This window comes from Helianthus annuus, chromosome 14, assembly GCF_002127325.2.
Source record: "Helianthus annuus cultivar XRQ/B chromosome 14, HanXRQr2.0-SUNRISE, whole genome shotgun sequence".
In the NCBI taxonomy this organism is placed as follows: domain Eukaryota; kingdom Viridiplantae; phylum Streptophyta; class Magnoliopsida; order Asterales; family Asteraceae; genus Helianthus; species Helianthus annuus.
Window position 1 is genome coordinate 59,039,696 of NC_035446.2, and position 26,339 is coordinate 59,066,034.

The 26,339-nt window shown below is 34.2% G+C and overlaps 2 protein-coding genes, 1 long non-coding RNA gene and 1 other non-coding gene across 5 annotated transcripts; 3 read left to right on the forward strand and 1 right to left on the reverse strand.

Annotated features, from left to right (window-relative positions):
• Positions 1-407: 407 nt before the first annotated feature.
• Positions 408-514, forward strand: LOC118486860. The gene has a single exon (XR_004880027.1). It is a non-coding gene; the product is annotated as a small nucleolar RNA R71 (small nucleolar RNA).
• Positions 515-7,278: 6,764 nt separating this feature from the next.
• On the reverse strand, positions 7,279-7,755 carry LOC110906249. The gene is made up of 2 exons (XR_002573778.1): positions 7,528-7,755; positions 7,279-7,424 (listed from the first exon to the last, which is right to left on the reverse strand). It is a non-coding gene; the product is annotated as an uncharacterized LOC110906249 (long non-coding RNA).
• A 2,554-nt stretch (positions 7,756-10,309) lies between these two features.
• LOC110907801 lies at positions 10,310-12,719 on the forward strand. The gene is made up of 2 exons (XM_022152730.1): positions 10,310-10,866; positions 12,656-12,719. Exons 1-2 carry the CDS (start codon positions 10,310-10,312, stop codon positions 12,717-12,719), a joined length of 621 nt encoding a protein of 206 aa, XP_022008422.1.
• Positions 12,059-18,358, forward strand: LOC110904847 (protein argonaute 4A). Of its 2 annotated transcripts, XM_022150720.2 has the most exons (23): positions 12,059-12,214; positions 13,218-13,463; positions 13,547-13,752; positions 13,844-14,050; positions 14,138-14,274; positions 14,592-14,689; positions 14,773-14,870; positions 14,951-15,119; positions 15,203-15,319; positions 15,397-15,504; positions 15,635-15,697; positions 15,802-15,915; positions 16,000-16,165; positions 16,259-16,371; positions 16,447-16,584; positions 16,673-16,803; positions 16,913-16,978; positions 17,055-17,118; positions 17,203-17,314; positions 17,484-17,557; positions 17,678-17,772; positions 17,843-17,874; positions 17,955-18,358. In XM_022150720.2, the coding sequence occupies exons 2-23, from the start codon at positions 13,227-13,229 to the stop codon at positions 18,134-18,136; spliced, it is 2,727 nt and encodes a 908-aa protein (XP_022006412.1). In that variant the 5' UTR covers positions 12,059-12,214; positions 13,218-13,226; the 3' UTR covers positions 18,137-18,358. The 2 variants fall into 2 exon arrangements, with proteins under 2 accessions (XP_022006412.1, XP_022006413.1); XM_022150721.1 differs by lacking the exons at positions 12,059-12,214; positions 13,218-13,463; positions 13,547-13,752 and adding an exon at positions 13,543-13,546.
• The last annotated feature ends 7,981 nt before the right edge of the window (positions 18,359-26,339 follow it).

Sequence of the window (26,339 nt, forward strand, 5' to 3'; positions counted from 1 at the left end):
CCGTTGGGGGACTCGACGGTCTAGGTCGATTATCAATGTAGTTTACCATTTCCGTTTGGTTTTCCATTTCTTTCATACAACTCTAATTTTCATGTGGCCCACCACACCCTTCACAAGCCATAACCGAGGTCATTTTTGCCATTTCTATTTTTTTGATTTTTGAGGATAGGGCCTCGATTTGGGCTTGTAAGGAGGTGTTCTCATCTACTTTACGGGCGCCCGGGGCAATAGACTTTGAGCCTCGGGGGGTGTGCCATTGAAAATTGTTTTGAGCAATTTCCTCTATTTGATTATAGATTTCATTTGGACGTCTTTTACCTAGAAGTCCCCCGGAGCTTGAGTCGAGTGTTTGTCTCGTGTGTGGCAATAATCCATTATAGAAAGTGGATACTTGTTGCCACACTGCGAGACCATGATGAGGGCATTTCATCAATAACTCCTTGAATCTTTCCCAAGTTTCATATAAGGATTTCCCGTCCTCTTGTGAATATGTATTTATTTCAGTCATTAATTTAGCGGTTTTAGAGGGCGGGAAATACTTATATAGAAATTTTTGGGCAAGTTCATCCAAAGTATTTACCGAACCACTTGGGAGGGTGTTGAGCCATGCTTTGGCTCGGTCTTTTAGTGAAATTGGGAACATTCGGAGGCGGAAGGCGTCGTTGGATGTTCCGTTGATCTGGAAAGTGTCACATATTTCCAAAAAGTTGGTTATATGTAAATGGGGATCTTCATCGGGTAGGCCATGGAAGGTTGCGGAATTTTGGAGCATTTGGATCAAATGCGGCCGAAGTTCGAAGTTGTTGGCATCGACGTTCGGTGCATTGATGGCGGCTCCGAGGTTACCGACCGTGGGCTGCAGGTAATCCATTAGCGTTCATTGATCCGCCATCGGGATTTGATCCCCCGAAGCTTTCTCTTGATTTTCAGCTTTTACTCTTTTTCTTAGAAAGCGTTCAGGTTCGTCTAGAGGTTCTTTTATGTCTTTATCGGAACTGGAGCTCATGCACCGTGTAGAGATTTTAGGCCCTGCAATTGAGTTCTAAGTCTTGTGATCAAAACAAAAAGAAAAGTCGGTCAGATCGTTACCACGCCTCGTGGTCAATAGCCACGGTCCGTGGTCGTGTTTACAGTTGCTGTTTTCTGGATCCCAGTTACTGGGGAGTTCAGCACAACCCCGTGGTGCACCTCCACGGCCCGTGGTCACTCTTCTATAACTCAAAAAACAAAAACTACCAGTAATGATGATGGGCACGGCCCCGTGTCTGACTGGGCACAACCCGTGCTGAGTTCTGCAGATTTTGAAAAAATTAAAAAAAAATCCTAAAAAAAAGAAAAAATGCTAAAAATAATTAGGTCGTTGATTTTAAACTTTCTTAAAATCCTTGTGTCCCCGGAAACGGCGCCAAAAACTTGGTGTGCGTTAAGCGTGATATGATTTTATTAATATTTTTAAGTTCGTTTTACGCATTAGTCAAGTTTTAAATTTATAAAACACGATATTGTACTAATACTAAATGCACACTTGGGCAAGTGCACCAATCGAGAGCGTAGTATAGTGTTGGTAAGATACCGAGGTTATCCAAGGACACAAGAGCTTTCAATACAGGTTTATCGTCAACGTCTAATCAATCTAAATTTTTGAAGAAAAGGTTTTAAACATGAAAATAAATCTAAGAATCAAAAGATAAATAAAATGAAAAACAAATAGACAAGATAGAGTCACTTGGATCCAACTCATCTTTAATATATCCTTTGATGATTTTTGCACTTTTGGACTTTTTAAGAGATTATCTTAGTTATAGTAGTAGGTCCCTCTTTTGAAGGTGACGTTACCCTCAATCCAGTGGTTTGGGTGGGTCGGAATATTGAAAGACAATTAAGTAAGTTATTAATGCAAAAAGTGGTAGGCCCCTCTTTTGAAGGTGGCATTACCCTCGGCTAAGTGGTTTGAGTCAGCAAGGATACAATCCTAAGAAGTCGGTTTAATGTTTTAATAGTAGTTTACATATGAGGGGTTCAAGCTATTCGCACCCCCACCATCCAATACCTTTGGGGCATTGAAGGAGGTCCTAGTAAGCTTGATCCAAGTACTCGCAGGATCTATACACTGAACGAGACAAGAACTTTACCAAACCACCCCCTTCCAAGTAGTTAACGCGCTTTATATAGACCGTAAAGATACGAATGAGCAAATCGATGACATCATGAAGAAATGGTTAGGAAAATTCACTTTTAACATAAGAAACTAGTTATTAAAGTCATTAATACATACCCAATTAAAAAGTGCCGGAAGATTAAAAATCAAAAGTAATACATTAAAGACTTGTCTTCACCAAGTGATGTAAGAGATTAGCCAAACATGGCCTTTGATTGACAAGAACTCTTACGATCAATCTTGGATCCCGAGACTACTACACACTCTAAAGATGATAGATGGATGATGGTGGTGGGTGTTGGTGTTGTAGTGGTGGTTGAGTGGTGGCAAAGTGGGAGAGAAGTGGTTTGCCAAGGAATGCCTTTGAAGTGAACCAAGCACCCTTATTTATAGCCAGAACAGAGCCCCGGCCACGGCCCCGTGTCCACTGGGCATGACCAGTGGCCAACTACTTCTCTTCCTTCATTAAATGCAGCTGTCAGCAGAGGGACCCACACGACCCCGTGGCTCCTGGACACGGCCCCGTGGTCAACTATTAGTTGTACTATCAAGATTCTGCAAATCTAAGAGTTGACCACGCCCCATGGTGAGCTGGGACGTAGAAGCTTCTGCAGGCTTTGCCTTCTTGTGTCAGAGCTGACCACAGCCCATGCCTGGCTGGGCATGGCCCCGTGGTCAGAATCCGTCTTCTTGTTTTTGCTAGGGGGATGTTGCCGAGGGGTCGGGCATGTCACGTTATTCATTCTTCTTGTATTTATGTTGGTTTTGACTGCTTATTTGTTCCTTTTGTTCTTTTAAGCTCATTTGGTCCTGTAAATTCAGAAGGAAGAAAGAAACACGCTTTTTTCAACATTAGTACTAAAAAAGGGTTGGTTTTATGCCTCCATTGATGTAATTTATATGTTACATTTTGTATACATGAATAACATAAAGGTTGATTTATGCAATTTTGTCTTAATTAAAGGATTAGTGTGTTAGAATATAAATATAGATGATTTATTATTTGTTTTCAACCCATTGTTAAGTTTAGTTATTTTCAGTAATAAACTAATTACTAGTTTAGGTTTAATCGCAAAAATCATTTGTTATATTAAGTAGGGTAAATTACTTTTTTAGTCCCTGTGTTTTAGTGATTTTAACCACTTGAGTCCAAAATCAAAATGTTTAACGCCCTGAGTCCCTTTAGCCAATTTTCTAACACAATTAAAATTCTGTTATTAAGTTTTGTTAAATGACTAAATTACCCCTATAATTAAAAAAAAAACTAATTTATTTAAATTTTTCTCTGTCTCTTGTACATCTCTCTTATCTCTATCTCTATCTCCATCCCCAACTCCTTCTCTCTCTAAAACCACCCCCACTCTATCTCTAAAACCTCTCTCTCCCATCTCAATCAGCCATGGCTCATCAGAAGAGAGAGAAAGAAGAAACCGAGCTCAAGAAGAGAGAGAAAGAAGAAACCGAGCTCAAGGTTCCTGAAACCTTATCCTTATGCTCACCTCCCATCAATATCTCCGCCACAGACGACCGTAGATCTGATCTGAAGAACAACTCTGACGTTCGCAACGTTATTGTAGTGTGGGAAGATCTCAATCATATCCGCGTCACCGATTTATTCAAAAACAAATTTCAGTCACAAATCCGATTCTCTCTATATATGTGTGTGTACATCTTCTACTTTTCTTCATCTGTTGCCAGAAAATCATAACGGCATCACCGATTCGTGCAAAAACGTATTTCAGTTGCAAATTTCACTTATAAACTCGATTTTATGTCCATTTGTTACCGGAAAATTATATCGGAATGATTGATTTATCAGAAAACCAGATTTTATTAGAATTTCAGTTACAAATCTGATTTCTTCACAGTTTTTTGGTGAAAATTATATCGGAATCACCGATTCATACAAAAACAAATTTCAGTTGCAAACCTGGTTTTTATCTTAATTTGTGGCCGAAAAATGACGTCAGAATGACCGAATTATTGGAAAACAGTTTCAGTTACAAATTTGATCTGTGCCACGTCAGACTTTTCCGGTGGAGTTTGACATTTGTTTTTGTTTAACTCGCCGGAATATTCTTTTGCTGGTGGCGATGGCTAGTTCGTTAAGTTTTCCGCTCAAGAAAGGTCCCAAAAAGCTAAAAGCTATTTTCCCCTGTTTCTCATGAGTTGATTTTTGAGGGTAGTTTTGTAAATTAAAGAGGTAATTTGGTCATTTTAATAAAACTTAACAACAAAATTCTAACTGTGTTAGAAAAATTAGACTCAAATGGTTAAGAAAAGTGGCTATAGGGACTTAGGTCGTTAAACATTTTGATTTTGGACTCAAGTGGTTAAAACCACTAAAACATAGGTACTCAAAAAGTAATTTATCCTATTAATTATTTAAAGGTTTCGGAATTTTATTCAAATAAAATAAATAGGAAAACTTATAAGTTTATCTAATGAAACAATTTAGATAAAAATACTTATATAAGATATGTTTAGTAAACAATCATTAAGTTTTACAAGGTTTTCAAATTTAAATAAGTTGGATAAGTGTATTTTATATTTTTGTAAAGCATTATATGTTTAAGCCCTTTATATATATATATATATATATATATATATATATATATATATATATATATATATATATATATATATATATATATATAATAAAAGAAACCTGATTTGGGACACATGTCATTCAATGAGGGCATCAATAATTTATAGATAAATTTTAAATTTAAATTTTGAATTAAAAAGATTTAAATATTATATTAGAATTTTATTTTGATTGTAAATCAAAATGTTAAATGTGATTTAAATCTAATCTATAATTTACGGATTTAATTTTGATTTGATATTATTAAACAAAAACCCATAAAATTAGTAACCATTTAATCAATTTCGTAAGTTTTACTTTCCCTTCTAGAATCAAATTAGATTTTTGTGATAATTAAAGTTTTGTCAAGAATATAAAAAGTCATTATTTAATATTCAATATATTACATCAAATATTTAGAATTAAACTCCACTTCATTCTAAATAGTAGGTATGTTTTTTTTACTCTTCATATGCTATGCATATTACCATGTCAAATAAGTAATATGAATATTATCTATGTCACATAGAAAACATCATGTATTTTTAGATAAGTTAGATATATGTGTTTTAAAACAGGGTAAACTCTTAACATACATATTTTTTTCCTATTGTAACTAAGATGTAGAGGTGTGTGAAAGGTATATGCACATTCGGAATGTCATAACTTTTTTTTTTTAAATTTAGATTTACTTAGTTGTCGTATGGTGTCTCATGTCTTTATTTTTATTTTTTCACTTATATATATGTTTCACTAGTTCAATTGTACATGTAAAGTATTACACTATACATAGTATTTTGTCAACTATAGTTAATTGGTTTTATTGATTCAATTTTTGTCTATTCATTTACATTACTTTTATCAGTCTAGAATCCCTTTTCAGACCTTTCAAATGGTATGGGAAATATTACATTATCAATAGTTTTTATTGGTTTCCTTACTAATTGTGGTAAAAGTAATTATTTCGTATAATTCATATTAGTTTATAGCTTTGAATACGAGTATACCTTATATTAATGTTCATGATAGCGAAAGTGAGGAAACTATATTTGGATGGTAGAAAATATAATATTATGCCAACATTAACCCGTCAGAATAATCTATTATTAGATAAAATCAGACACGTTACCTTTGAACAAGAAAATGTCATAATAAATATTAGTAGTGGTACAAAATTTTAAGTTCCTATGACAATTTTTTTTCAATATCTAAAGACATATATTAATATTATAAAAACAGACACGATTACAGACTAATGGCAGGTAGGCGAGCAGCAAGTTGCGCCGCTACCCCCTTATAACAAATCCTAAAACAAATAACAGATCATATTATTATGATGGCTATACAAACTTCAATATTTATTTCGTATTTGGTCTGCATATTACTCTATATTATATATACTTAGATCATATTATGAACATATTTTTTTTTTATCTCACATTATAATTATGATTCACCCTGTGTATTACATGGGGCAATAACCTAGTATATATATATATATATAAAATTCGAGAGATAACATAGGAATGTGAAAATGAGATGAAGAAATCCTACTCTTAGTTATTCATGGTTTGATAGGTTTTGAGGATGAAACCTAATTAAGGGGGTAGAGTTGTAACAACCCGTTTCGTAGAAAAACATATGATTTAGCTTTTAAGGTTTATAGTTTAGACATTATGGTTTAACTTTAGGATTTAGGGGTTACCTTTAGGATTTATAGTCTAGATTTTTGGGTATAGTCTTAGCGTTTAGCTTTGAGGTTTAGAATTAGAATTTAGAGTGAGGGTTAGACAATATAGTACCAACATTGCTTGAATGAGTTCAAACGAAGTTTATTTAAGCCAGTTGCCCCTTTTTTTGGACTTCTAATGAACCACCTAACATATAATATTATACAAATTGGATTCTTTTTCCCTTTATTAATCTTTGTTTCATTGATTATCTACACTATATTATAATGCATGAGAGATGGACATTTTAAGATACTCAAAAAATAAGAATTTCTTCTCTTTAAATTTATAAATACACCCCTAAAATAAGGGTACATTGGTCTTTTAAACAATTATTATTTTTTAGCCCTCCCATCTTATTAATCCCCGAGTTTTAACAAAATTATGGATAATTAGTTACACTTTTCTCCCTCCACAACAAACTTATAATTCTTTTACGTATTCTTGCTGTATCTTATAAATTATAATGCTTTAAAAAATTCCAAAGGTACCGTGACGACCAACTCATTTTTGTCGACGTTCCGATAGTTGTCTTGGTCAGTATTGACGTGTGGATTAACATGTACAAGTAGATGATGCCTTAGTGTACAAGTGATTAAAGCCCAACGTCCTTAGTCATTATCATAGAATGTTTAATAGCTACAAAATGTCAAATGATTAAACATCGTTAATGCCACATAATGTTTAATAACTAATCTGTATAGTTTTGATTAAAATTACAAGTGGGAGGATGTTTAATAATACAATTGGGTGGAAATGAAACCATACCACAACAAATTATTAAAAGTATAAAACATACGATAGAAAACATAGCCACAACCGAAATAAATTTAATCACACATAAACATGTACATTGACTACACCTAGAATTGAACAAACATTAGAACAGTTGTACTTTAAAATACACCCACATGATTCCTAATATTCATGCCTTCAAACCTGAACCAATCTGCATAAGTTCATTCGTCCAAATTTAAGCTTTTTGTGACCCACCTGAATGTGTACAAAATCAAAATATCACAAAAGATTACACAAGATTAAGCAGCCCGTACCTGGGAGATTAAATTCATATCATTATAGAGAGGAAGATAGGGAATGGTGAATCACTGAGCTTAGCATGTGGCGAAATAGTATACCAACTCTATGATTGTGCTTCTTTGTGCTGACATGACACAAAAATGAACACTAAATGTAAGCAAATGCAAGATTAAATGTAACATGACCCTGTCCATGTAGTTGGTTTGTGATGTTTACCCTGTGGTTTGTTATTATTCCTCAAACTGTTGTAGCTGTCAAGCCCTTAAAGACTTTACCGATAACAAAACAATGAGAATGAGAATGTGAAGAGCTGGTTGTTGACATGCATATGATGTGTTCATTGCTTTTGCTTTCTTCAAAACAATGTATATTAACACAAATCACATGTATGTTAACAACCAACTTTCCCGAAAACATTAAATCTTACGCGAACTAAAAAACTAACCTAAAAGAACACAAGAAACACCGAACTTTAATAAGAGTATACACACCTTAACATAGCTGACACCGAGGTCCCTTCTTGAATAGCCTGGTCCAAATTGCGCGTCACATAGTTGTTGTAATCTTTGATCATTCTCATGATTATATCGGATATGTGCCTTCTATTCGTTTTGTCTCCTTAACCACCGAATATATTTGAGCTAAGCAAAACCATGAACGCATGTCCGCTTATAAACATCTATATTGGATAATGAGTGAACTTACAAATTCGTACACATCATTTGTTGCTCCACTTGCATCAACATAACTGAAAGTTCAAGAAACCAAAAGCAATGAACAACTCACATGTATGTTTACAACGAGTTTGGGGTTAGATACCGTGTGCACATTTTTGACATACTATAAAATGTGCATGCGTATGTGACTGATGAAAAAAAATATAGAACATAATAAAACCTTTAAAAACAAAATATTAAACACGTATAAAACAGAATATTAAACACAACAAAACAAACTTCCTAATTATTGGGGTGACAAAATTTGCTAAAAAATTAAGCGGGAAAACAAAGTTTTTAAATTTAAAAACTCTGCACACCTATTTCAATTGCTAAACAAAATTAGGAATGAATCTGATTATGAGTTTTCAACTTTTATGTTTAAGATTCCTTATTCGTGTGCTACTTTATTTAACTTTAATGTTTAAGACTTATTTTTTCTTTTTCTTGTATTACTTTATTGCATTAATGGTTTCTTGAATTATTTGATAACTTAAATGCTAAATTTATTAGTTACTAGACATGTGTAACACTTATAAATAAGAAAACTATTAGAACCGAGTGCCATAATGCAAAGTGTCCCCGTCGCATCGCGCGAGCATCCTACTAGATCTTAATAAAGTTTTTAACAAGCGAATATAAAAGTACCATATCAATATTTGTTTTGCAATATCATTTATCATTACCAATGTTAATGAGATTGGAATATGTTGAATAAATAAGATTTAACAATAACCATTCTTTGAGAGAAAATACGCTCATCACTCATTCTCCGTTAACGACCGTCTTGTGAATTTCCCGAAAATGTGTTTAATTAGTGAACAATGCTAAAAACTTCAAAGATTTTCCTTTTTATTACTAGTTATGAATATATTTACTAAGACTATGTTATTTGCACTCCCACCCACAATGCTAAAAACTTCAAAGATTTTCCTTTTTATTACTAGTTAAATTTTATATTCTTTACAATAAATAACCATGATATTTTTTTTAGAGTTAAATGTCATTTTAGTCCATGTGGTTTGAGTCATTTTGTCAGTTTAGTTTAAATGTTTCATTTTTCTTCCGTGGGTAAGTTTCTCTGTTGCCATTTTAGTCTACTAGGTTAACTTCATCCATTTTTTCTGTTAACCAGAATGACAATTTGGTCATTTATATGTAATTTTTTAACTAGAAAGGCAATTCGGTCATATAAAATGACCGAATTACCCTTCTGGTTAACATAAAAAATGGATGAAGTTACCACAGTGGACTAAAATGGCAACGGTGAAACATTTTTAAACTCACAAGAGAAAAATAAAACATTTGAATTAAACTGGTAAAATAGCCCAAATCAAAGGGACTAAAATCACATTTAACTCTTCTTTTTATAATTAGGTTGTTTCACACCAACTTTATCTTTTTATTTAATGAATACTCTATGGTCATATATTGTCATATATTACAATTTCATTTACATAAATAGTAAACCTTACCGCTTACAACTTGTCATGTCTGCATTCTATTTTTTATTTATTTATTTTTGAACGACAATTTCTTTTAATCAAGACCTTTCTTTCTTAAATCTAAGTGTTTAAAATCTTTGTCTTTGTCAATGAACCATCATGTCTACCTTTTTATAAATTTTTATATAATTATTAAATATTAAATATATTAAACAAGTTAACTTGAAAGGAACATATCAACCGAGCATCGGTACCACTATTATTGAAATCATTACTAGTGTTTACTTTTATAATTTTCGATCTATGAAACACATGTTGATATTCTTAGGGGATACGGAGTGGAGGGCAAACTGGTGCGGCAAAAGGTGTTTACCGCTCGGGAACACCGCCGCCAACCTAGTTTGCCGCGTGGCGAAGTTTGGTCTTCGGCGTTTGGTCACCGGTCGACAAAAGCTCAAAAATTTGAACGTTGAAGGATGTAACGGCTTTATAGCCGTTTAAAATAAAAAAAAATATATATTTTCTTTTAAAACTTAAACTATAAATACCTAACACAAATCAAACCCGAACACTTTCAAATTTACCTAACCAAACCAAAAAAATACCAAACATTCACCCAACCATTCCAAAACAAAATGGCGGATGAACTCCCGTTATGGTTTCCACCCGATAGTAGCGACGATTCATCCAATATTAGCATTCTTTTTTTTTTCCAAAATCTCATCGAAGACGCCGAACTTCAAGAGACAGGAACATCTAACCGAAGGAGATATATTGAACGTCAACGTGAGGTGGGGCGTGAGACACTCATGGCGGATTATTTTGACGAAGACCCGAAATACAACGACGATATTTTTCGTCATAGGTTCCGTATGTCGAAACGTTTGTTTCTAAAAATTGTGAACGATGTGGAAGAGAACGAGTGGTTTCAAGAGGCCCTCGATGCGCGAGGTAGTAAGGGCTTTACGCCGTTGCAAAAGGTGACATCGGCTATTAAACAACTCGCAATTGGTAACACTCCAGACGAGAACGACGAGTACTTGCATACGGCCGAAAGAACTTCCCGCGAGTGCCTAGAATATTTTTGCGACACGGTTTGCAAAATATACGCTCCCGAGTTTTTACGTAGACCAACAAGCCATGACATGACACTTTTATACGAAGCTCATGAGGAAAAAACATCACCTTCCAGGTATGTTCGGTAGCCTTGATTGCATCCATTTCGTTTGGCGATTTTGTCCCATAGAGTATCGAGGCCAATATATGCGAGAAGATCACCGATACCCGACTGTTATGCTCGAAGCGGTTGCATCTCAAGATTTATGGTTTTGGTATGCTTTTTGCGGTCCACCGGGTTCACAAAACGATATCAATGTGCTACAACAATCTCCGTTATTTTAATGGAACGAAATAGAACCACACCAAAATGTCCATTTTACGTTAACAACCATTTAAACAAACGTGGTTATTTGCTGGTGGATGGAATCTACCCTCCGTGGTCCGTGTTTGTGAAGTCGATCCCTTACCCTCACGAAGTAGACGAAAAAAATTCAAGAGGCAACATGAGGCGGTAAGAAAAGATGTCGAACGGGCTTTTGGTGTTTTGAAGGCGAAATGGGGTGTACTGAGATGGCCGATGCAAGCAAGAACAGTTAGAAAAATTAGGAGTGTTATGTACACGTGTATTATTTTACACAACATGATTTTGAACGACGACGAAAATGCGATAGCACCGATGCACATTCGGGATCCTCCGGTCGAGCCCGCTCTAGACGATACTGTGTTGGGCGAGTTGATGGATGAAGACACACATTGGAGACTAAAACACGATCTCATAAATCATCTCGCAAGTCAAGATTTACCCCACCTTTTGGTCGATTCCAACAAAGACTACTTTAATTTATTTCAAGTTAATGTAATTTTATTGTTTTTTAATGTAATGTAATTTTAATTTAATGTAATGTTATTGTTAATTTATTCTACATTTATTAACTTAAATATTAAATATACTAGTTTATAAAATAATAAAAAAAAAGTTTACCAATTCAGCAAGTGTTTAACCATTGCCAATACTTTTCAACATAGTTTAAACACTTTCCTTTGAATAACATGCCACACTCTCATTTGCTTGATTAATTAAACACTCCTTGTACCCTTATTGTTTTTATTTCGTTACAAGCCGATTAAGCTGTTGCAACACGCTAACCGGTTAACTTTCATTTTTTAATTATTTTTTTTCAAACGTTATGTATCATTATTTTATAAATATACATCCACTTTATCGAAGAAATAAAAACATTATTAAGAAACAATTAAATAAAAACATTATTAAGAAACAAATTACTAAAAAATGAGAGATCAGTTTAATGGGTAACAGAAGATTATGGCATCGTCACTCCTATCTAATTTATTTTCACTATAAATACACTTGTACTACACACACCCCATCCAACAAACTCTCTCTCTCCTCTCTCACTCTAGAGAGGACACATTTTAGGGTTTCTCCGTTCGTGTTCTTCCTCTTTTTCGCTACAAATTAGGTATAATCTCATCTTTTTTCTCTATTTCTTACTCTGTTTCACTTCGATTATTGTTCACCTGCTTCCGATTTGGTGTTTTTCTCGTTGAAAACCCAATGTTGGTAGGTTTTTTGAGTATATCGAGTCCGTACGGATGATGATGTGTAGTTAGTGAAGTGTTTGTTGATTTTTTTGAAGTTTATATTTATTTTTTTACCGATTTGACTTTCTTAGTTTGATTATTGTGGAAGTTAGGGTTTTTTGACAATTTTTTAGGGGAAATATGTTTTGTTGCTTTGATTTGTGTCAGAACTGCAGCTACTGCTTGTTTTTGATTTTACAGTTCTACAGTTTGAAGGGATTTGTGAGATTCTTGATCTCTAGAAGTACTGTTGATTTTTTACTGTTTTTATTTTTATTTTTATTTTTTTTTGTTTATTATTGTTTTATGTTATTTTTTAGGCTTTTGCATGATGTGAATGTTGAGGTGTTTTTGCTGTTCTTGGTGGATTTAGGCTTCGTGTAGACTCCTTTGGGTATTTTGGTTTGATTTGTTATTTTGTTTCTTTTACTTCAAAATTAATTCCCAGATTTAGGTCTGCATATGTCATTTCTTTATTTACTTTCACCTACTTTTTGCTTTGCTATATTTTAACTTTCACTTTCACTTCTGTGTCTCGAGTGATTTTTACTTTTTATAACCATAAAAATATTCCTTGCGAGTATTTTTTCCTTTTGGTTATTTTGTGAAATAACAGGCAGATCTTTTGAATTTCATGAACTAAAATTTATTTAATATTTTTTGGTTTCTTCTTTTAGCAAGATTTTTGGTTGTTAGTTCATGTGAAAAAAACTGGAAGATCTTTTAAATTTCATGAACTAAAATAAAATTATTCATTTTTTTTGATTTCTTGTTTTAGCAAGATTTTAGTTGCTTTTAATTTTGTTGTTAGTTCATGTTAATATGCTGAGAAGTATGTAGTTTTATGTGAGCTAATAATGAGTTAAATTATTTTTTACACAGGAACTAGACATGGATTCACATGAAAACGATGGTAATGGAGTAGCCAGTGAGGAGGCCCTACCTCCTCCTCCACCTGTTCCAGAGGATGTGGTCCCTGAACAAGCTCCTGAACCCGCTAAGAAGAAGGTGATGCGCGTGCCTATGGCACGTCGCGGGTTAGCCACCAAGGGCCAGAAGATTCAGCTTTTGACTAATCACTTCAAAGTCAATGTGTCTAATGTTGAAGGGCACTTCTTTCACTACAGTGTATGTACTTTGTTTTTGCAGGTCATGATTATTAGTTCAAACTCTTTACAAATTGTTTAATTTCACTGCATTGGATCAAACAGGTTGCTTTGTTTTATGAAGATGGCCGCCCAGTGGATGGAAAAGGTGTAGGACGAAAGGTTCTTGATCGAGTTCATGAAACATATGGTAGTGAATTAGCAGGAAAAGAATTTGCTTATGATGGCGAGAAAAGTTTGTTCACCATTGGCTCACTTCCAAGGAACAAGCATGAGTTCACTGTCGTCTTGGAGGATGTTACATCAAACAGGTATATCGTAATATCGATTTGGTTTGTATTTCATTGATAACAGCTCTATGAGCTAACAATATCTGATGTTTAACAAATTTGACATGTTCAGAAATAACGGAAACGCTAGCCCTGAAAATGAAGACAGAAAAAGAATGCGTCGCCAGTATCAATCAAAAACATTCAAAGTGGAGTTGAGTTTTGCAGCCAAGATTCCTATGCAATCGATTGCACAGGCTCTACGTGGTCAAGAATCAGAGAATTCTCAAGAAGCACTAAGAGTTCTTGACATTATCCTCAGGCAACATGCTGCGAAGAAGTAAGTTGTATTCTAATTAATATTTTAATATAGCTATTTATTAGTCTTTTTGGCTGACATTATTTAATTTAATAATTCTTATGGCAGAGGCTGTCTACTTGTTCGACAATCGTTCTTCCACAATGACGTGAAAAACTTTGCAGATGTTGGCGGTGGTGTTCTGGGTTGTAGAGGATTCCATTCTAGTTTTCGTACTTCTCAGGGTGGTCTTTCCCTGAATATCGGTATGGTCAGATGTTCCTGCATTTGTATCTTTAATTCTTTATGTTGAGGTGGCACAAGGGGTGATTGGTTGAAATGGGTCATTTTGTGGACAGGTCTGGTTTACCTGAATGAAATAAATAGTCTTTCAAATATCATAACAATCTAATCATGGAGCAAGGCTATATAAGATGTTTATGCATTAAACATAACCACTTTGAACTACTTTTGACCCATTTCCATTTTTTCCACTTACAACATAATCTGTATTGGCCCGTTCATAAGTGAATTGAGTTGAGGTTGTCAAATTTTCTTGTTAACCATTTACTGCCGTTGACAGATGTATCTACCACCATGATCATCCAGCCTGGGCCAGTGGTGGATTTTCTTATCAACAACCAAAATGTGAAAGATCCGTACTCAATTGACTGGGCTAAGGTAACGCTGTAAAGTTCCTTACTAATTTGACCACTTATTTTCTCTTTTGATGGCACATTGTTAATATTTTGTCTTTACATCAGGCAAAGCGGACCCTAAAAAACCTTAGGGTGAAGGCCAGCCCGACTAATACAGAGTACAAGATTACTGGTCTGAGCGAGAAGCCGTGCAACGAACAACTGTATGTTTTTTTGTTTTATTTTTCCAAATTTGTTGTTTGTCAATTGTTATATAACAATGAAATATTATTCGTGGTTCTAGGTTTTCGTTGAAACAAAAGACCAAAGATGAGAACGGGGAACCTGAAACATTAGAAGTCACTGTTTATGATTATTTTGTGAACTACCGGAAGATTGATTTACGTTATTCTGGTGAACTTCCATGCATCAATGTTGGGAGGCCGAAGCGACCAACATACATCCCCCTTGAGGTAGTATTAAAACATAGCAGATCTGAGAATTAATTGATTTTCTTGTAAAATAATGAGTTCATATTTTGTTTGGATGTTTCTAGCTGTGTTCATTGGTGTCGTTACAACGATATACAAAGTCCCTAACTACTCTGCAACGGTCTTCATTGGTTGAGAAATCAAGGCAGAAGCCTCAAGAGCGAATGCGGGTTTTGAGCGATGTAGGTTTTATTAAGAATTTGTATTTTCTTTTTTATATTTGAAAACAAAATATTAATATTGTTGAGTATTTTCGAAGGCATTGAAGCTCAATGACTATGATTCTGAGCCTTTGTTGAAGTCCTGTGGCATCTCAATAAATAGCAATTTTACACAAGTTGACGGACGTGTTCTACAAGCCCCAAAGGTTCTTCTGTTTTCCGGTTTTATGTTATTTTATAATCTATTAATTATTAATATCTATGTTTCATTTATGCTTATTATCTGGTTCTATTTTCCGGTTTTATGTTATTTTATTAATCTATTAATTATTACAGCTGAAGGCGGGGGGCGGAGAAGACTTCTTTGCACGGAATGGACGGTGGAATTTTAACAATAGGGTGCGTGTGATGTACTCTTATTTTCTTGATTCTTTCTACATCAAATTCTACACGATACTTACATTTTCTATAACCAATAACGACATTTTGTTATGATAATGTAGAAATTTGTGGATCCCACCAAAATCGAGAAGTGGGCGGTGGCTAACTTTTCTGCACGATGTGACATTCGCAATCTTGTTAAGGATTTGATCAAATGTGGAGGAATGAAGGGAATTGTATGTCTTGATTTCTTCATTCTTTTTATCATTTTTTGCTAAATATACTTAAGATTTACTGACATGCTTCTCTAAAATGTGTAGAAAATTGATGAGCCGTTTGATGTGTTTGAAGAAAGCCCCCAGAACAGGCGGGCCCCACCTGTTGTTAGGGTCGAGAAGATGTTCGATTTTATCCAGTCAAAACTTCCTGGTGCCCCACAGTTCCTTCTTTGCTTGCTCCCTGAGAGGAAGAATTCTGACCTTTATGGTTGGTAGTACTGCATATGTTGTTTTTTTTTTTTTTTTTTTTAATTTTTAATGTTTGTTCTTTGCTAATAATACATCTTATTCAATTTTTAAGGTCCCTGGAAGAAAAAATGTCTTGCCGACTTTGGAATTGTGACACAGTGTATTGCACCCATGCGGGTTAACGATCAGTATTTGACCAATGTTCTTCTTAAGATAAATGCCAAGGTGAGATTGTTATAAAATCAACAGAATTTTAAAAAGGTTTACAAAAACGCAAATATGTTAATTTGTTGTTTGCAGCTTGGAGGTTTGAATTCTATGTTAGCAGTGGAGCACACACCGTCAATTCCATTGGTGTCAAAGGCTCCAACAATTATTCTGGGAATGGATGTATCACATGGTTCTCCAGGCCAATCTGATATCCCGTCTATTGCTGCTGTAACTTTTTCTGCTGTTTAATTATCAGATAATTGTAATATTAAGAATTAAGAATTATCATCATCATTATATTGTTTATGAATTTCAGGTGGTTAGTTCTAGGCACTGGCCTCTAATCTCTCGCTACCGAGCCTCTGTAAGAACTCAGTCTCCCAAAGTGGAGATGATCGACTCCCTTTTCAAGAAGGTTTCAGACTCCCAAGATGATGGGATCATGAGGTGTGCGATTCAATATGCTCCTATTATTTTATTCATAGTTTATGAATTATTGAAACTGAGACGTTTAAAATCAATAAAAATCAAATTGTTGTATGTTTGTTTCTGGCAGGGAGTTACTTCTTGACTTCTATGTGAGCTCAGGTAAAAGAAAGCCTGATCAGATCATCATTTTCAGGTAAACTCTAATTTTATATCGTCTTTCCCCATGATTATTATGGTGAGCGTTGAGATTTTATTCTCTCGGTTTCTAGGGACGGTGTGAGCGAGTCCCAGTTCAATCAAGTTCTCAACATTGAGCTTGATCAGATCATCGAGGTTTGTTAGTTTTATAGCGCATTGACTCGTTTTTTCAGTGAGAGGTGTGTTTGGTATGCATTTTTATTTTTCAAATTGGTGCAGGCCTGCAAGTTTCTGGACGAGAATTGGTGCCCCAAGTTCCTTGTGATCATTGCTCAGAAAAACCACCATACCAAGTTCTTCCAGCCTGGGTCCCCTGACAACGTTCCACCCGGTAATTCAATTTTAAGATAATGTCATATTTAATTAATTATCCAACTAAAAAAAGAATAATATACAAAATACCCATTAAAAAACTTAAGATATCATATTTACGCGTTTCTTTAAATTAATTTTTTAGTATGCTCTCACTCATGGGTTTTTTTTTCTCTGATATAACACAGGTACTGTGATCGACAACAAAGTGTGCCATCCCAGGAACAATGATTTCTACATGTGCGCACATGCAGGAATGATAGTGAGTCTTTTGAATTTTTTTTTTTCGGTTATGCATTTGAAGCAAATTTTCTCTAGTTTTTTTTCTGTTATTTAATATTTGAAATTTTGAAAGTGTTGGCTAATTGCACGATTGAAACAGGGCACAACTAGACCGACACACTACCATATTTTGTATGATGAAATCGGCTTCTCAGCGGATGATTTGCAGGAGCTTGTTCATAATCTATCTTATGTGTAAGTTTCTTTGCTCTTTGTATTTATCATAAAAGCAAAATTTTGTAATCAATTGCTTGCTTGACTGCAGTTACCAGCGCAGTACTACGGCAATATCCGTAGGTAAGTGTTAATATACTTTCATAAACTCCTTATCCCCGAGATTTTGCCTGAAATCTAACTAATGGCGGTGTGTGATGCAGTTGCGCCTATTTGCTATGCTCATCTTGCTGCTACTCAGGTGGGCCAGTTCATGAAGTTTGAGGACCGCTCCGAAACTAGCTCCTCCCATGGTGGAACGGGAGTGACATCAGCGGGTGCGGTGCCTGTCCCTCAGCTCCCGAGGCTGCAGGAGAATGTGTCCAACTCGATGTTCTTTTGTTGAGAACGCGAGACTTTTAGTAATGGTGTTATGTTGTTTTGGTACTTTATGGTATGTATGCATTAGGATTTCTGGTAAAAGTCGTTATCTATGTATGAATGTTTAGGATGCTGGTTATCATGATGTTTGCTTGAAGTTAGGTTTGTTTTATGACTTGAAACTCGTTTTTTGTGCTACATTAGATGAAACTTTGTGATGTTAGTAATATAAGTAATGTTTGTCCTACCAAATGGTATAATAGCTTTCTTTAATTCATGCACAACAATTTGATTTGTGAATCTAGTTTTTGAAAAAGTAACTTTTGTAGACCTCTGCTTCCCATCAGATCGGTTTTTCGGACCGGTTTCAAATTCAGAATTTTGCCAGGCTAATTTGCTAAAGGTCCATTGGTTGTGTAAGACTATCCACAACCCAACCTAACTTTCCAATAAAAAACTGTTTTCTCTCTCTTTCACCTACACAACCTAATCCAACTAAAATTTCACACCCATTAATAACCTAACCTAAACCATTTTTCTATTAAATAAATTTGATTTATAGTTTTAGTTTATTCTATAAAAATCCAGCGAACCAATAAAATATGGGCACGTACCAAACATATTTTTTTCTTAATTTTAAAACAAAGAAAAGTTATTTATTTTAAATAAAAATAAAAGATAAAACGTTAATATTTATTTTATACTAAAAATATATATTTAAGAACGAATTCTGTTTTTTTAAATATTTATATCGGGATGTTCACAAAAAAAATTTAAGAAATACAATATATTTTGTTATTTTTTTAAGTTTAAGTATTAATTAATTTATTGGGGGAATTAGTGATTAAGAAAAAATAATAAAAAGAAAAACTAAATCACTACACCAATCAAATGTGGGCAAGTATAGTGTTGACCGGTTGCAACCTTGGGTTGCCATGGAGACCAGGTTGTGAGCCAAAGATAATAAAATTGATTATTATATTATTGTTTGTTGCCACTTGGCGACCAAATCAAGTGGAAGGTCGGATGGTCTAAGTATTTCATTTTGTTTTTCACTTGTATGTTTGGAGTGTTTTATCTTCTAAGGTATACTAGTTTTTGCCTCACCCGCGTTGCGAGGCACTAAGCCGTCTCTTTCTCGAAACATGCAAGTTTGTGTTTCGGTTTTTTTTACATACTATTCATAACGCGATCTTAAAAAAATTACACCGAGTCAACCAATTAAAACAAAGCACTACTGTACTTTCACTAAAAAAAACTAAAACGATAGAAACACATAATTTTAAACTGAGGAGAAAATTGTAATCTTTTAGGACAAATGAGCGTGTGCCACGTAGCCGTCTGATACAAATAAAAATTACACCAAGCCAACTATAAAAACAAAACATTACCATAGCTTTGTAAAAAAAATAATAATAAAACACTACCAAAGTTTTTTCAAATAAAAAAAAACTAAAACGATATCATGACTATAATTTTACACTGCGAGCAAAAACGTAATTTGACAGGAAAAAAAAACGATGGCAAAACTGTAAATTTGAACTGACGGCAAAATCGTAATTTGACAGAAAGGAAAAAAAAAAAAACAAAATCAATGACAAACTATAAATTTAAATGGGGCAAAATTGTAATCCGACTGGACCAATGGGAAAGTGCCAGCAGCTGCCCCCTCAGTGGGATATGTCAATACTTAAATTATTTGTAAATTTCTTGGCATATACGTTTAACAACCGTACATTAGTCTATCCAATACTAGGGCCACAAATAGGTCTGGCAATACCCATTTGGTTATTTTGCGTATTCTAAAAATAAAGATAGGTCAGGATGAGTTGGGAAATAATTAAGGATGTATTTTAAGATATCTATTTAAAATAATTTGTGGGTTAGGATAGGTTCCTATGTAAGTGGGTAACCCTAAAAAGAGCACCACAATCAGACTCTTCATCCTGTTCGAGTGTTTGTAGACGTTAGCCTTTAGAGCCTGGACTTCACAAAGAAAAAAAAATAAAAAAAATAAAAATTAAAAAAAAAATCAGAAAAAATATAAAAAATTAAAAAATAAAAATCCCAAAAAAATAAAAAAATAGAAAAGTAAAAAAACTCAGAAAACTAAAAATAAAAAAATAAAAAAATAAAAAATAAAAAAAATGTTGAAAAAAGAAAAAAAAATAAAATATCCAAAAAAAATTAAAAATAAAAAAATACAAAATCCAAAAAATTAAGAAAATAAACTTAAAAAACAATATATATTTTGAAAAATAAAAAAAGTTAAAATATTAAAAAAATAATAAAAAATTAGAAAATCAAGAAAAAAGTTCAAAAAATAAAAAAAATCAATTTTTTTATTTTACTGATTTTTATTTTCTTTAAACTTTTTGATTTTAAACTTTCTTTTAATTTTTAGACTTCTTTTTTTAAGTTTGTTTATTTAACTAAACGAACGGAATTTCTTGTTCGTGTTCGTTCATTTATTAAACGAACGAACACAAAGGAACTTCCCGCCGAACGGTTCACGAATTGTTCGCTATACATTTCGTTCATTTGTTTTCACTTTGCCCCCTATCCAATACTATAACTTGGCATAATTCTTTGAGGCTGGAGGTGCATTACTTTCCTTTTTTAGAGCTGCAGTTTAAATGTGAGGAGGTTCATCTCATCATTGACTACAATTCTGCGATTAGGATATGAAAACTAAGAGAACGAGGATGTCGACTGACGTTTCAACTATTCATTCTAGTGTGAGAGGCATTTTTCTTCACTTCCTTGATGGGTCATTAGACCTTGACACAATGCGAGTTTGTATGCTATTTTTATGAAAGAAGGAATTCATGGCGTGAGAAATTAAGATGGTAGTTGATGAGATTATTTTACGACTTGTAGATGGGATGCCATGTAAGAGTAACTAAATAACGTGTTTCTCACACATATTACTAACATGCATCTATGTCGTAAGGTAAAATGCCCAAGTATTTGATATATGGTTTTATCTCGGCTTTTAAGAAATAACATATATATATATATATATATATATATAGTGTGAGGTTCATTGGGGAACACTTAAAAAGTGGGGAACAGCGGGGAACCGACTCAAACGAACTCCGATTGGACTCATTTCAGTTGCGTTGGAACCGGCTCGTCGAACCCTAACTAGGATCTTTTAACCCTGAACCCTAAATCATAACCCCTAAACCCTAAATATATTAGGGTTTGGCTTTTAGGGTTTTTCTTTAGGGTTTAGCTTTAGGGTTTAGCTTTAGGGTTTAGATTTAGTGTTTAGGGTTTAGCTTTAGGGTTTAGGGTTTAGCTTTAGGGTTTAGCTTTAGGGTTTAGCTTAGGGTTTAGCCTTTAGGGTTTAGTTTTTAGGGTTTATGGTTTAGATTGTACGGTTTATCTTAGGTTTTAGCCTTATTTTTTTAGCTTTAGGGTTTAGAGTTTAGGAGTTAGGATTTAGGGTTTAGGGTTAAAAGATCTTAGTTAGGGTTCGACGAGCCGGTTCCAACGCCGCTGGAATGAGTCCAATCGGAGTTCGTTTAAGCCGGTTCCCCGCTGTTCCCCGATTTTTAAGTGTTCCCCAATGAACCTTCCCCTATATAGGGGACCGCTAAAATGAGAACCACTTCCAGTTGTAAGAACCATAGGAACCACTTTATAGCCTTTAGATCAACTTGATGGATGTATGAGATTAAAAGTAAGAAAAAATAATATTAAATACAATTTGTCTTATTATGTCTTTTATATTTTAATCCAAAAGGGTAGATAAGTAAAATAACACTTTTTTGTCTTTTTCTCTTTATTATTTTTAATTACTTTTTTGTTTTATTATATTACTTTTTAGTTTTATTATATTACTTTTTATTTTTCTAAGATTTTTTTATTAAAAACAATTTTAAATACAGATTTTTTGACAAAAACAATTAATTTTGTGCGCCGGTTTTTTACACGCCGTTTTTTACGTCCGGCTTTTTTACGCGCCGTTTTTAACGCCGTTTTTTACCGGGCCGTTTTTTACGCGCCGTTTTTTTAATGCCGTTTTTTTTAACGCGCCGTTTTTTACGAGCGTTTTTTTACGAGCGTTTTTTACGAGCTTTTTTTTACGAAACGTAAAAAAGTTTTACGTTAACGTTTTTTACGTTTTACGCTCCCTATATAGGGGACCGCTAAAATGAGAACCACTTCCAGTTGTAAGAACCATAGGAACCACTTTATAGCCTTTAGATCAACTTGATGGATGGATGAGATTAAAAGTAAGAAAAAATAATATTAAATACAATTTGTCTTATTATGTCTTTTATATTTTAATCCAAAAGGGTAGATAAGTAAAATAACACTTTTTTGTCTTTTTCTCTTTATTATTTTTTAATTACTTTTTTGTTTTATTATATTACTTTTTAGTTTTATTATATTACTTTTTATTTTTCTAAGATTTTTTTATTAAAAACAATTTTAAATACAGATTTTTTGACAAAAACAATTAATTTTGTGCGCCGGTTTTTTACACGCCGTTTTTTACGTCCGGCTTTTTTACGCGCCGTTTTTAACGCCGTTTTTTACCGGGCCGTTTTTTACGCGCCGTTTTTTTAATGCCGTTTTTTTTAACGCGCCGTTTTTTACGAGCGTTTTTTTACGAGCGTTTTTTACGAGCTTTTTTTTACGAAACGTAAAAAAGTTTTACGTTAACGTTTTTTACGTTTTACGCGCCGGTTTTTTACGTTTTACGCGCCGGTTTTTTTCATTTTACGCGCCGGTTTTTTACGTTTTACGCGCCGGTTTTTTTTACGTTAACGTTTTTTTACCTTTTTTTTACGGAACGTAAAAAAGTTTTGCGTTAACGTTTTTACGTTTTACGCGCCGGTTTTTACGTTTTACGCGCCGGTTTTTTACATTTTACGCGCCGGTTTTTTACGTTTTACGCGCCGGTTTTTTACGTTAACGTTTTTTTACGTTTTACGCGCCGGTTTTTACGTTTTACGTAAAACTTTTTACGTTTTATTAAAAAAAATTACGTTTTACGTAAAGCTTTTTACACTTCACGTTTTTACGTTTTACGTTACAAAAGTTTACGGTTTGCGTTAAAAAGTTTACGGTTTAATTTTTTACGTTAATGTTTTTTTACGTTTTACGCGCCGGTTTTTTACGTTAACGTTTTTTTTCGTTTTACACGCCGGTTTTCTACGTTAAAAAATTTACGTTTTACGTAAAACTTTTTACGTTTTACGAAAAAAATTTACATGTTACGTAAAACTTTTACGTTTTACGTTTTATATAAAACTTACGAAAAAATTTACGTAACACTTTTTACGCTTCACGTTTTTACGTTTTACGATAAAAAGTTTACGGTTTACGTTAACAAGTTTACGGTTTAACTTTTTTTTTTTTTTACAAAAACGTTTTTATGCAAAACCGAACACAACAGAAAATCGCACACTCGGGGGGTGTCTCAGATAGTTTGCTATCATCATCGACGCCTCGAAAAAAAATCCAACAAACAAAAATTAAAAGAATGAGTGGATTCTAGAAAAAAAAACGAAGTTTTGGCTCAGATTTTCCGATAATCAGAGGCTGCAAAGTGGGGTTGCAGGTTCAAAAACCTACCCTCCACCGTTCTTGCCGCGCCATCGTCATCAAAATATGTGGGTTTTTTTTCATCATCATCGCCCCCATGTAAAAACGGATCACAACCTACGTAGTTCACTGTTCGAAAAAATACCAACAAAGCACCAGCAAACCCCAGCAACACCCACAGATTCAAACATTCAAAAATCACCCAGCAAAAAACCCAGCAAAACATCATTGTACTTCATACATTCAAAAACATTCAAAAACACATAGATCAAAAAGACCAAACATACCAAATCAAAACAAAAATAAAAAACAACATACCAAATCATTCAAGTCTACCCAGAGCATCAACACGTCGGGAGGAGGCCAGGACCTCCGCCGCTCACGGCGGCGCTGCCGCTGACCTGCCTCCGTCCTTTTTCTCTGTCCGATGTTTTAACCCCAGATTCCACAGATTCAACAAAATCAAACCCACAAGATTCAAACCCACAAAGACAAACCCACATGATTCAAAACCCATATTCAAACCAAGATTCACCAAAATTAAAAACCCACCTTCACCCACCGCCGACCACCACCCACCGGTTCACTAGCATTCATCATTCGCCGACCAACCACCGCCGACCACCACCCAGCCGTCGAACGATCAAAAACCCACCACCGCCACCACCGTCTCCGGCAATCCTCCGTACCACCACCGTCGCTGTCCCCTTTCTCTCCACCACTGCCACAGTCGCCGTCGGAGTTGCAGGTGGGGTTTGAACCCCACCACCGTCTTTTGACTGCCAAACACCACTCACACACACCACACACCCACCATGGGGACGGCCGGCGATGGCGGCGGTAGTGGTGTTGAAAGAGAGAGAAACGGGGGTGGGTTTCAATCGTCGACATCGTCATCTTCGTTGAAACAGGGGGGGAAAGAAATAGATGAATGAGAGATGGGTGTGAGGGATGGATTTTTCAACAGAGAGAGAGAGAGAGAGCATATTATAAAAATGGAGGATCTGCAACTTTTATAAGTTGAAAAGAAAGAGAGAGGAGAGAGGAGAGAGGAGAGAGGAGAGAGGAGAGAGGAGAGAGGAGAGAGGAGATAGTTGGATATGACATTTGGGGTAAATGACTGTTATACCCTTATTGTTGGCAAGATCTCATTGGTGGAGACTGGTTCTCATGGTTCTTACAACTGGGAGTGGTTCTTATTTTAGCGGCTCCCTATATATATATATATATATATATATATATATATATATATATATATATATATATATATATATAGGGTTAGGATCATGAGTGAACAACATACTTGTTTGTGAACCGAGTGAACTCATCTTGACCCTTGATTTATTTTTAAGATTATAAGGGTAGGATTGTCATTATCTATTTAAACTTAATTTTAATTTAGATTCTTCAAGATCAGTTACCATATTTTGTTATGTAACTGATCCCTATTTTCTTGAGATTCAATAATCAAAATATTGAATTCAATTACAACCAATTATAGAGATCGACATTTATCCTCTTCTTTCAAGAAATGAGATCAGACTCATATATCATGTGTTTTTCTAATTCTTCACTTCGTGTTATATACCGCATCTACTACCCTTTTCTTTATTTTTCAGATTTTTTCATTTAATAATTTTTTCTATAACACTTTTATACAATTTATACCCTTTTGTAATTTAACGTTTAACATAAGCAACATGAAATCTATATCAATATATACTTTAGTGATGCATATATGTATAACACTTATTATAATTTATGTTACCCCACACAATCCAAGCACATTTCAACCGATTATGACTTCATTAACTGATCAACCGATTTATTATTTCACGACTCAATATATATAACATTCTCTGAAACAAAGTACCAGCAACATAAACAAAAGTCTAACAACTTCTAAACCAAAAAACCAGCAAATTCTAAACCAGTTTCATGTACCAAAATAAAAAAAAAATCTAGGTAACAAAAGACTTCTTAGCCTTATTCCATTATTCTATCACTATGCTTGTTTGCATTTGATGTCACTAGCCGCATAACATATTTTTTTCCGTAGTAACGCCAACTTCGCTTTACTTCGTCATAGCCAGTGTTACATAACACGTGTTCCTCCTGCATTACATGTTACCCAAAACCGACATATGTGTGCGAAATATTCATTCACTTGTATAACGAAATGTATTTAACCTAATACTTAGAAAGCAATCTGTATGGTGGAAAAGGCAGGGTTGTAGATCTTTCGTATACAAATGTAGCAACCCGATTCTAACTTCAGTTTCAAACATCATTTTCCTGCATATACACAGATGTACACCATCTTTTACACAGATGTACAACAACTTATATACATGTGTATAAACTAACAATCGTGTTCTTTCTTTAACAACTGTGACAATATTAACATATACACATATATAATACACGTATATACATGTTTTCAACTTACTTATCCTCATTTGTAGCTTTTGTAATACCTAAGAAAAAAAAAGGATTAGAAACCCAGCAGCCCTATTATACACATTTGTATAATAACAAATGTATATATGCTTAGTGCATGTATCTATAAACATGTGTATAATACCTTCGTGTACCAAAAGACACACTAGTGTATAACAGTACATACACAGATGTACAACAGTACATAACCCTGTATACATCATTAT

Bases quoted from the DNA above. Each gene is read 5' to 3' on its own strand.
- LOC110904847 (XM_022150720.2), top strand. From the start codon at position 13,227: ATGGATTCACATGAAAACGATGGTAATGGAGTAGCCAGTGAGGAGGCC. The intron at 15,698-15,801 runs GTGCGTGTGATG...ATGATAATGTAG, and splicing joins GGTGGAATTTTAACAATAGG to AAATTTGTGGATCCCACCAA. The intron at 15,916-15,999 runs GTATGTCTTGAT...TAAAATGTGTAG, and splicing joins GTGGAGGAATGAAGGGAATT to AAAATTGATGAGCCGTTTGA.
- LOC110907801 (XM_022152730.1), top strand. From the start codon at position 10,310: ATGGCGGATGAACTCCCGTTATGGTTTCCACCCGATAGTAGCGACGAT. The intron at 10,867-12,655 runs GTATGTTCGGTA...GTTATTTTTTAG, and splicing joins GAAAAAACATCACCTTCCAG to GCTTTTGCATGATGTGAATG.